This window comes from Typopeltis vanoorti, chromosome 18 (genome assembly GCF_054136105.1).
Source record: "Typopeltis vanoorti isolate ZY-2024b chromosome 18, IOZ_Tvanoo_1.0, whole genome shotgun sequence".
NCBI lineage: Eukaryota > Metazoa > Arthropoda > Arachnida > Uropygi > Thelyphonidae > Typopeltis > Typopeltis vanoorti.
This window is the reverse complement of record NC_143566.1, coordinates 18,467,213-18,479,297: the sequence shown is the minus strand read 5'-3', so window position 1 is coordinate 18,479,297 and position 12,085 is coordinate 18,467,213. Positions and strand designations below refer to the sequence as shown.

Genomic DNA, 12,085 nt, shown 5'->3' with positions numbered 1-12,085 from the left:
ACTACCCAGACCGGTTTCAGCCTTTATTGAGGCTTCATCAGTGAGCAGCTAGACCAAATTAATATCAAAGGGTATAGCAAAAAGAACTTGTATACTCTGCTATACGAGTTGTCAAAAAGGTGCACCCATTATGTTACTTAAATATAAAGAGTAAATAAGCTTCATTTCGGCGATATAAACATTATTTAAATTAAGGGGATATTAAATCCCACATTGTTTTAAAACCGAATAAGAAACTCAAAGATTGGAATCAGAGAGTTTCATGCCAAATATAGTATAAGTATCAGCGATTACTAGCGTGAGCTAATGCAAGTAGTCCTAGTACGTAGTACAAACTCGGGCAACTCGCAGAAAAGCTGGTAAAGTTCTGATCGCTATTCTTGGTATTTTCCATAATGTAAAAACACATTTCCTAGGAAATGTATGCTGTTATTACATTATGGAGGTCATAACCCAGACCGGTTTCAGCCTTTATTGAGGCTGAAATACATTATGGAAAATACCAAGAATAGTGACCAGAACTTTACCACCTTTGCTGCGAGTTGCCCGAGTTGGTACTACGTACTAGGACTACTTGCATTAGCTCATGCTAGTAATCACCGATATGTTTATAGTTTATTATACTATATTCGGCATGAAACTCTCTGATTCCAATCTTTGAGTTTCTTATTCGGTTTTAAAACAATGTGGGATTTAATATCCCCTTAATTTAAATAATAATTTTAATAATAATAATAAAGTGTTTTAATAATAAGATACGAGTAGCCAAAAGGCTACTCATATATGACTTCTACATTACTCAACCTTAGTATCATCTCTGCGTCTAGCTCCCACTGATAAGACCTCAATAAAAGATCGAAACCAGTTTGGGTAGTAACCCTTCCCATAATGCATAGCATGATATATATCTCTAAGGATATGTACTTTGCATTATGGAATAATAAGGCAAGTGATGTGAGGTCATTAGCTTCAATATGACCAGGCCAGCCTGGTTGGCCGAGTGGTCAGCATATCTGCTCTCCAGCCAAAAGGCACAGGTTCGAATCCTGCTGTGGGCATGGATGTTTGTGATTGTCTGTGAAAATACTAGTGGTGATGATGGGCAGTAGATGGCATTGGTGTAGATCAGTGATGGCGAACCTATGACACGCATGTCAGCACTGACACACTTGAGGGTTTCAGGTGACACACCTTAAATGTTGAAAAATATTGGTATTCTGATGAAAAAACTAATTTCAATAATTTCAGTTTATTAAATTAATTGTATAATATGAATTCATAGATTGTATATTAATGTCCTATTAAATAAATTGCCTAATATGATATGTATAAGTCACCATCTATGATTAAGTAGTTAAATTTATAATGCATGTATGCAAGTGGCACATCAACAACGTCAATATTTAAAAAAAAAAAAAAGATGTTTGAACACACCTGGGTAAAAAGGTTCGCCATCACTGGTGTAGATGATGATGATAGTTGCAGTTCGTTGTAGTTAGTGGAATGAGTGGTGGAGACAGAGAGTTGTAGAGTAGGTGTACTCCCTCGATGAGTCTTTGGATTCCTTGGAGCTGTCATGTAATAATATACGAGTTACCCCATTCCTGAAAATACTTCAGGCACAAACTTTGTTTGCTTATATAGGATAAAGGATTAAACCAAGTATATAATTTCTTGGTATCTTTAATTTATAGTATAACCAAGTGAAAAAACTGCCAACCAAAAAGTTGATTGTAACATACGCCTATGTTCAAATGGAATGACCATATGGAAAAATTAAAATATTTGAATATGATAGTAACTAAGAAGAAGATTTAGAGTTTTTATGACAGTGTAACTCTTTTAGTTGTTCTTCGAGAAGATGTAGAAGAAACATAAAGAAGAAAAGATAGTTTATGACAAGTTGCACTTCTCTTACAAGTACAGTTAGGTGAAAAATGTTGACTGATTGGAAAACAGAATAGCATTTTGATTTATTCAGTTGCCAAATTGAATAAATCACATGGGGTGGGAGGGATGAGGTCTGTGAGAGTCTATGGTGCTAGGAGTGAAGTTCCTAAAATTTCAAAAATTTTAATTTTTGAATATTCAGTTATTTAAGAATTTGAATTTCAATCAGAGTTACTGGATATCCAAAAGAGTGAAGTAAGATTATCAATCGGAATGAAATGAGATAAGCACTAGTATTACATTAGAAATTCAAGAAACATGTAAAACGTTATACTGTGTTTATGATAATGTAACCCATTTTTACTATATATATCTACATATATATTGTAGACATGAATTTATTTTGTCACTATAAAATGTCCAAATGAAACAAAAACTGAAATAATTTCACAAATTTTAAGAGGGGGTCAAAGCTGTATACCTGAGAGGAGATCCCCACATAGCCTTTAAAGGAATGTGGAGAACCGACCAGGGCTTCTGACCTAATTTCCAATCCTCACCTTCTCGTGGTGCACCCTGTTGAGTATCTACTTGGATATTGAACGAACAAAGATTGGCTAGCAATTTGGGATTTAGCCGACCAAAATAAAAAATGATGGTACAACATGACAAAATTTCATGCCGGCTGGGGTGTCGCCCGGTTAAACAAGGTCCCCGTTGTTTTTGCCAGGGAACCAGGACGAACAGCGAAAAGTCAGCTACTGGAACAAATCTGAAAACAAACCCCAACTCAACATCACCAGAGTTAAAGATCGGTACTATCAACATAAGAAGCCTGAATGGCAAAGAAATTGAGCTAGCTGAGGAATTAGATAAGTACCAGATCGACATAATAGGGATGACTGAAACAAAAAAGACCAAACCTGGTGAGATCTTTCTGAGCAATAAATGCAAAATGTTATATTCAGGCAATGACAATCAAGGAAAAGAAGGAGTAGCCATAGTATTCAACACAAAATACGAGGCTAATCTTCTTGAATGGCAGTCAGTCTCAAATAGAGTAATGTGGGCAAATATGAGAATGGGGAACTGGACAATGAGACTTATTTGTGCCTATGGTCCCACAGAAGGTTCTACTAAGGTAGAAGTGGAGGAATTATTTCCCTACTGAGCGTTCCTGGCAACATCTATGCAAATATACTTGAGAAACGGTTGAGAAGAATTGTGGAAGAAAAGCTTGGTGAAGAACAAGCTGGATTCAGGCCAAATAGAGGCTATCAGGATCAGATCTTCACTTTACGACAAATAGTCGAGAAAGCATGGGAATATAACAAAGATCTGTATTTAAGTTTTGCCGATTTGGAAAAGGCATATGACAAGGTGCCAAGAGAGAAGCTATTCAATATGCTGCAGTTATATGGTGTCAATGGGGCATTATATCAAGCAATACTTAGTCTTTATTTGAGTTGTAAGTCAGCAGTTAGAATTGAAGGAAGTACAGGAAGATGGTTTAATGTTAAATCTGGTGTGAGACAAGGATGTACATTATCCCCTCTGTTATTCATCATCTATATGGATCACATTATCTTTTTGCTTTTTGCGGATGATGTTACACTTCTAAATAAATCCACTACAAGTCTGCAAGATTCTCTGACTAAATTGAATAACTGTTGTAATAGATATGGTTTGAAGGTCAGCAATAAAAAGACAAAGACAATGAAAATAGGCAGAATCATTGAAAATGTCAACTGTGTTGTGAATGGAGAACCTGTGGAACAAGTAAAAAATTTCAGCTACTTAGGTACAATTTTTACTGAAGATGGTAAATATAGAAATAGACAACAGAATCAGCAAAGCTGGTATGGTGGGAAGTCGATTGAATAAATTCACATGGAATAAGAGAGAAATTAGTCGGAACACTAAATTAGCTGTATACAAGACAGTGTTCAAACCTGTTTTAACTTATGGATCTGAGAGCTGGGTCAGAAGTAAAACACTTGACCAAAGGCTAGAGACCACAGATATGAGAGTCATGAGAAAGATTATAGGCCTGAACAGATGGCATCAATGGCAACATCATATTAAAAACAAGGATATTAGGAAAGAACTTGACATTGTCAGCATCCAGGAATGCGTTAGCAGAGCTAATCTCAGGTGGTATGGTCACTTTAACAGAATGGGCAAGGAAAGATTAGCAAAACAAGGGTTCTCTGCCAGGTTGGCAGCAAAACAACCCAGAGGAAGATCAAGATATAGGTGGATTGATATGGTACAAAGTGCCTTAGAAGATAGAAATATAAGATCTGATAATGTTGGAGTCTTGACAAGTATCAGACTGATTTGGAGGAAAATTGTAGATAGGAAGTTAATAATGATGTAATTTTTTTTCATGTAGAACTATCATATCCTGTACACCCCTTGAGGATACATGGCAGGAATTTGATGATGAAATATTAAATTTCAGCAAATCCCATCCAGCCAGTGTAGAATTATTAATATCTACTTGAATCTTTTTTCCCAATATGAATAATCCAACTGAAACCAAAAGAGACAAAACTTATGTAAATCCCATATCTCAAATTTTATCAATTTCATCCAGCCAGAACAGTATTATTATAATATATAAATTTATGTTTTGCTCTTTTGTATACCCTGAAAATACTATGATTGAAACAAAATCATATATGGAATGGCTTAACTGTGTCCTCTAAGGTTTCCATGGACCAAAGTTCTATAAAAAGCCATCAAAACCAGAGTCCCAAAATCAATGGCATACAGAATCAAATCTTTATGCATTTTATAAAACATACTTAAATTGAGCAAAGTAATATAAATTTCTCTTAACAGTATAATTAGAATACCACAAGTAGAAAAAATAAATAAACAATGTGAATTAGATTACCTATATTTTACTAAGAACGTGCTAAGAATATGTTTTCCGGTATTTTTCCACAAAAAATATCAGAAATAGAATAAGAAACTATTCTCTATTTTCTCGACTAGTTTCATGCAAATTCTTTTGTTTTAGTTCATCCAGATGACTGCACGAATAAACTAACAAAACTAAAAAACAAGAAATAACAGCTAATAGCTCTAGTGAAAATATCTGAGCATGGTTAAACAATGGAAAGCATGCATTTGCAATTAAGGTAGCTGATGGCTCATGGGTTGCTGTATACTACTGGTAGATATGAGTGTGTCATGATGAATTAATGGAGACAAAACTTGATGTAAAATTATTCCTTGTTTTTTGTTGTGCTGTAGAACAGTGGCGCACTCAGGATTTAATCTTGGAGGGGGCCGAGTACTCAAGAGTTAATCTTGGGGGGGGGGGGGGAGTTCAGTAGACGATTTGAGAATACACACTACGCATTGCATACAAGATAGACTGAGCATCTGCAGTGATCGCCAATACATGATACCCCTGATCTCCTCTGGCCCGGCTCATGCAAATGAAGTAACGCACTACTTCGTTCGCCTTGAGTTCACAGCGGCCAGATTTCCCGAGCACTATAGGGTATTCCCACCTTATGGAACCGCTAATTTATAAGTAGCATAGAAACAGAGGACACGACACAGCATAAATTTTTAAAAAAATAAAATAAAATTTTAATTAGGAAAATATTTTTGGAAATTTTTTTAGTGTTTTTGTTTTTTCCCTTTTTCTTTAGGAGGGAGCCAGGGCTTCTTGGCCCCCTCCCTGGGTGCGCCAATGCCATAGAGGATATTTCAGCTGATTCTCATCATTCTCAAATTTTAGGTTAGGATTTTCACAGAACTGTAATTAATAAAAAGCATGACGAAAGCCTAAACAAGTATGAACCTTTAGATACTCTAACAGAAACATATAACCACATCAGACCGAAGAAGAAGATATAAACCTGAGAGACAATTTCGAGTCATGTCAGCTTCTGGATTGAATTATTCTTCAATCTCAGAGTGTACAGCTGTATATAAAATTACTAAAATTTGGAAACAGGATTGTAATACTTACAGCATAATGGCTTTGGCCAACAATAATTCAAGCCACAATGGTGCTCATTTAATTACTTACAATTTTCAGTCACAATTCTGAATTTCCACTTTTGCATTTTATTGCTGTGTCTTGTGTATACTGATATTAATTATACTGATCTTAATTATTGAAGATGCTGATCTGAAATCCAGGAAAATATCAGTCAGGCCAATGGGCACTTCATTTTTCTACTTGTGCTGTAATTATAGTAAAAGATTTATACCAATTTGTTACTCTAACATAGAAACAAAAGGTAATTTTTGAATTTGTACGAATTTAACAGATGTTTAGAAGAAAATTAAAATAGGGAAGAGAAAGAGGAAACCTAGCTTTCTGGATTCTGAAGACTTTATAGAGATTCAGAAATTATACATGAAAGGTATTCCAAGCATCAAAGTTTAATCGAAAACTTAGAATAGAAAACTGGTTCTTCAGGTATTTATTTCGGGAGAGGCATGTACAATCAAATTTTAGCTTTCTTTATCATGATTGACTTATTATTATTATTATTATTATTATTTTGACACCTCCAGGGAGTCCAAAGACTCATCGAGGGAGAGTGTGCCGACAGCATCGAACGATTGACCCCCTTCCAACTACTAACCGCGCTCAAACTTACTTAACTGAGCCATTAGTAGCAGAGGCTCTACCAATTGACCAACCTCGTCGGTCGATTGGTACAATTGACTTGGTGCAAGGTTTTTTTTTCTCTCTCTCTCAACAAGGTATTGTTGGTCTGTTGGTGGAAAATAGTGCATTAAATGTAGAGCAGTTAACTTTTTGGTTTTCAAAAAATTAAACTATAGTTTTAATTACTAATTATATTATTATTATTATTTGACACCTCCAGGGAGTTCAAAGACTCATCGAGGGAGAGTGTGCCAACAGCATCGAACGATTGGTCCCCTTCCACCTACTAACCGCGCTCAAACTTACTTAACTGAGCCATTAGTAGCAGAGGCTCTACCAATTGACCAACCTCGTCGGTCGATTGGTACAATTGACTTGGTGCAAGGTTTTTTTTTCTCTCTCTCAACAAGTATTGTTGGTCTGTTGGTGGAAAATAGTGCATTAAATGTAGAGCAGTTAACTTTTTGGTTTTCAAAAAATTAAACTATAGTTTTAATTACTAATTATATTATTATTTGACACCTCCAGGGAGTTCAAAGACTCATCGAGGGAGAGTGTGCCAACAGCATCGAACGATTGGTCCCCTTCCACCTACTAACCGCGCTCAAACTTACTTAACTGAGCCATTAGTAGCAGAGGCTCTACCAATCAACCAACCATATGAAGATCCAAAGGCTTCAATTCGGCGACTTGAAATTATTTAAGTTAAGGGATATTACATCCCATATTGTTTCATAGCTGAATAAGAAACTCAAAGAGTTTCATGACGAATATAGAAACTATATAAAGTTCGGCGAGTCCAAGCATAAGCAAATACCTGAATAGTGCAACACCTAACCCATTTGGTAGTGCAGCACTGAGGCAACTCCTAGTGAGGATAGAGCAAGTTCCATTCACTATTCTTGGTATTTACCCATAATGTGAAACCCAACTCCTAGGCTCTATTGCTGTTCTACATTATGAGAGAAGGTCACTACCCAGACTGGTTTCAACCTTTATTGAGGTCTCATCAGTGAGTAGGTAGACCTAGTTAAGACCAAGTATGTAGCGAACAGAACTTACATACCCTACTATAAGAATTGCCAAGAAGGTTTCCTAATAAATTACTAATTATATGAAGAGCCAAAGGCTTCAATTCGGTGAAGTGAAATTATTCAAGTTAAGGGATATTACATCCCATATTGTTTCATAGCCGAATAAGAAACTCAGAGAGTTTCATGCCGAATATAGAAACTATATAAAGTTCGGCAAGTCCAAGCATAAACAAATACCTGGATAGTGCAACACCTAACCCATTTGGTAGTGCAAACTAGGTCTACCTACTCACTGATGAGACCTCAATAAAGGTTGAAACTAGTCTGGGCAATGACCTTCTCTCATAATGTAGAACAGCAATACAGCTCCTAGAAGCTGGGTTTCACATTATGGGTAAATACCAAGAATAGTGAATGGAGCTTGCTGAACTCTTACTATGAGCTGCCTAAGTGTTGCACTACCAAATGGGTTAGCTGTTGCACTATCCAGGTATTTGCTTATGCTTAGACTCGCTGAACTTTATATAGTTTCTATATTCGGCATGAAACTCTTTGAGTTTCTTATTCAGCTATGAAACAATATGGGGATGTAACATCCCTTAACTTAAATAATTTCATGTCACCGAATTGAAGCCTTTGGCTCTTCATATAATTAGTAATTTATTAGGACACCTTCTTGGCAATTCTTATAGTAGGGTATGTAAGTTCTGTTCACTACATACCTGGTATTAATTAGGTCTACCTACTCACTGATGAGACCTCAATAAAGGTAGAAACCGGTCTGGGTAGTGACCTTCTCTCATAATGTAGAACAGCAATACAGCTCCTAGGAGGAGTTGGGTTTCACATTATGGGTAAATACCAAGAACAGTGAACGGAGCTTGCTCCACCCTTGCTATAAGTTGCCTCAGTGTTGCACTACCAAATGGGTTAGGTGTCGCACTATCCAGGTATTTGCTTATGCTTGGACTTGCCGAACTTTATATAGTTTCTATATTCGGCATGAAATCTTTGAGTTTCTTATTCGGCTATGAAACAACTATAGTTTTAATTTTTGTTTTTTTAATATATAAATATACATTTATTTTATAAAATACATATATATTTTATACATACAACTGCCATAAATAATCTATGGCAGCTGTATATTATTATTAATGTAGAGCCATCATAAATTAAATATTAAAAATATTAAACATAATTACCCCAACAGAAATCAACATTGGATTCTGTCTTAATTGTTGAAGATGTGAAACAGCTAACTTATGAGCTTGAAAGGAAGTAGAGGTGATCTGCAACTGACGATTTATAAAATAGACATATCCATCTTGACCTCCTAGTATTAATTGACCACGTCCACTTGTACTACATGTTATAGAAATATCCTAGGAATAAAGAGAACTAGTTAATTTCATATATAAAACTTATAATAATAATAATAATATAAGCTAATGCCTTTTTATTACCTTATAGGGAGCAGGCGAGGCCTTTTACCTCTATCTTTTGGAGACTGAGTGAGCAGTTCAAACACCACCAGTAGCCAATCAGAGATAGCTGGCCCATGACCATTACAAATTATAGGCGGCCACTGATTGAATAGCAAACAGGTGCTGGCATCTCTTGGTACCTAACCCTAACAGGATGTGTTACGATCTGAAATAATGTGAGTTCTACAGTAGATTTTCTTGAGTCTAAAACTTCAATTATTAATTTTTTTAAATCATAAAAGAAAATTCAACCATCTCATCAGCTGTATACAGAGGCCAAATAGAGACTGGACTAATAGAGGTAAGATGACTCAATACAATAACAGCTACCACATTTCAAGAAACTGAATCCACAATCCAGAATCCAGTAATTTGTAGTTTTAGAGCTTATACACCCTTGAGACATGATGTTTTTTCTGACAGCAGATGACATGTTAAATATAACAGTAATATTTAACAGCTTATATTTGGCTAATAATTTCAAGTGACACAATTTGAGCAGGAGAGACAAATATTACAGAAAATATTAACAGTCAATGGAAAATTGGGTAACACACACATACAAAACAAAGGATTAATGTAACTGGAAAACATAAAGTTCTATTATATTAATCTGCACAGCAACCCAATGAATGTACTACCTTTTTGGAGAGAATGACTTTCCCATTATGTTTGAAATGGATATCAAAGATATCAAATCATTCTTGATTAAGTCATCTCAAATTGACATAGGAAAACCTCACAAGATTCTTTAAACAGATATGTAAATTTCTATGTAAAAAACTAGAAAAATGGTATCCTAATTGTACATAGATATGTGCACAAAACTAACATCTATCCTATCATTGCTGCATTTTTATTATACTGAGAAGGCATCATATCCATCTGCACAATGGAAACAAGACCACATTTAACCCATTCCAAAAAAAAAAAAAAAAAAAGAGAGAGAGAGAGAGAGAGAGAGATAAGTGTCTACCAAACTATCCATTTATTGCCCCCACTCAGTGTTCTGCAAAATAACGGCGAAAGTCATCAACATCGTTATCACATGGAGATCCCCAAGTTAATCTACATCCACTACTCAAGAACTACAGCAATTCTCCTAGTCTACATCATCTGCCTCTAGATAGAGCCATGGAAAGGGCTGAAGAAACCTATATTACTGCACTTGAAATTTCCAAACCATTTGATAGGATCTGGCTTAGAAGGCCGGTCAGCTTACTCTGCCACCTTTATAGTCTGCTTTCCATCATTTATAAGTGGATAATCTTTTTTTTTTCCTACCAGTGCAAGTGTGCTTAAGGGGAGGTCTATTCTTTCTTCTAGAGACAAACACTTTACTCTCTCTCTCTCTCTTGCTGCAAACCTTATTCATAGTTTTGCTGATGGAAGCACACCATTGCTCCATTTCTCGTACTCATTTTACAACCTGTACAATAAGCAAAATCCAGTTCCTGCTTCAAGCCCTTCTACACAACCACGGCTCTAAACATTATCTCCCTATTATTATTTTTCAATGGGGTGAGGGGAGTGATAAACCTCTAGTCACCTGGCATTCAAAGTAGTTAGCTCCTACCAAAACATAGTCGCATCATTGGATTGACATTTACCTGTAGTTTTTTCTAGCAAAATACATCACATATGTAACCTAGTGTTATTTTTTTTTTTCTGCTGTAGCCATTTACCTACAGTCTTTGATGATACAAATACATCACATAAGTAACTTCTGCAGCTTCTAAAACATTACTTTTCACTTTACTTCTATTAATGCTATAAAAATTTCCAAATTTGCATAACCTTTAGAATATTGCTCACATATCTGAAAATCTCCTACAAAATTCTTGTCTATGGAAAGTTTTTTCACTTGGTTATAAATTAAATTACAAATACTCAGTGATCATTCTTCCTCTAATCCAAACCTAAACAAACACAATGGCAAGACATTCTCTGACTTAAAAAAAAAAAACTCCACATGCATCAAAACCACTATACAAAACCTTCAATTAGAGCACAATCACTTAGTAAGCTTTGATGTCTTGTCCCTTTTTACAAATGTATCCGATAGATGATACACTAGTTCTCCTGTTCAAAATTAATGACATTTGTGAACGCTTTAAACAGTCTTAAATCAGGGTACTTTAGCTGGAACAGCCAGCTCTTTAAACAAATTGAAGATATAGAGCAATTGGCTTCACATTTTCACCCCCACTGTGAACTTATACATGGAATAATTGGAATCATATGAATCTTTTGCACTTAATTCAGTCTTCCTCAAGGCCAAAGTATGGTTGAGGTATTTAGACAATGTCTGCCATTTGGTCACATAGCCCACAGGCTCTGTCTAACTTTTTAGATTTCCTAAATAATCCAACCTCAAATTAATTTCACTGTGAAAGAAGAAATAGAAGGAAATCTTGCCTTCTTGAATACTTTAGTTATAAAGCAAGGGTTACTCATATGTTCAGTTTGCTGTAAGCCTACACATACAAGCAGATAACTACATTCCATTTCACATCACTATCCTGCCCAGAAACTTGGTTTCAAAACTTTAGCCTTCATGGCAGAACGAATTTCATCCTCAGGACCAGCACCTGGAACAACAGGCTCTAATCACATTATTCCAACAAAATGGATACAACCAAAAAAACTCTTGCCATACTCCTTAACCCTGGGGAGGTTGCGGCTGATCTGACAGATACAAACAAATCGTTTAATATAAATATTATTACACATATCCAGTGTAATGCTTGGAGGTCATGAGTAGCTGTGCATGCATATATTACAAATGATATTCCACACTGTTTATATGATCAGTTTTGGTTTAACACGTGTTATGTAAAGGTGTGTGATATTTCATAGTAAATTGTATTGTATCTGAGAGATACTGCAACCTCCGATGTCAGTACAGTATTGGTTTAGTTATTGTTGTTTTTTATTTACTGTGGCACAGGCAGCCAGGAGAGAGGGGTGCTTCTCACTGTCCCACTAATTGTGCGAGTTGAAAATGGCTGGAAAAATATATCGATTGG

General features: G+C 35.7%; 1 protein-coding gene across 1 annotated transcript in view; it reads right to left on the bottom strand.

Moving 5' to 3' along the window:
* The window catches only part of Vps11 (vacuolar protein sorting 11), a 457,238-nt gene that overhangs the window by 409,286 nt on the left and 35,867 nt on the right, over window positions 1–12,085 (bottom strand). Inside the window, exon 3 of the mRNA XM_090408066.1 lies at window positions 8,775–8,954. Coding sequence (XP_090264192.1) covers window positions 8,775–8,954 — 180 coding nt within the window. The remainder of the gene's footprint in view (window positions 1–8,774; window positions 8,955–12,085) is intronic.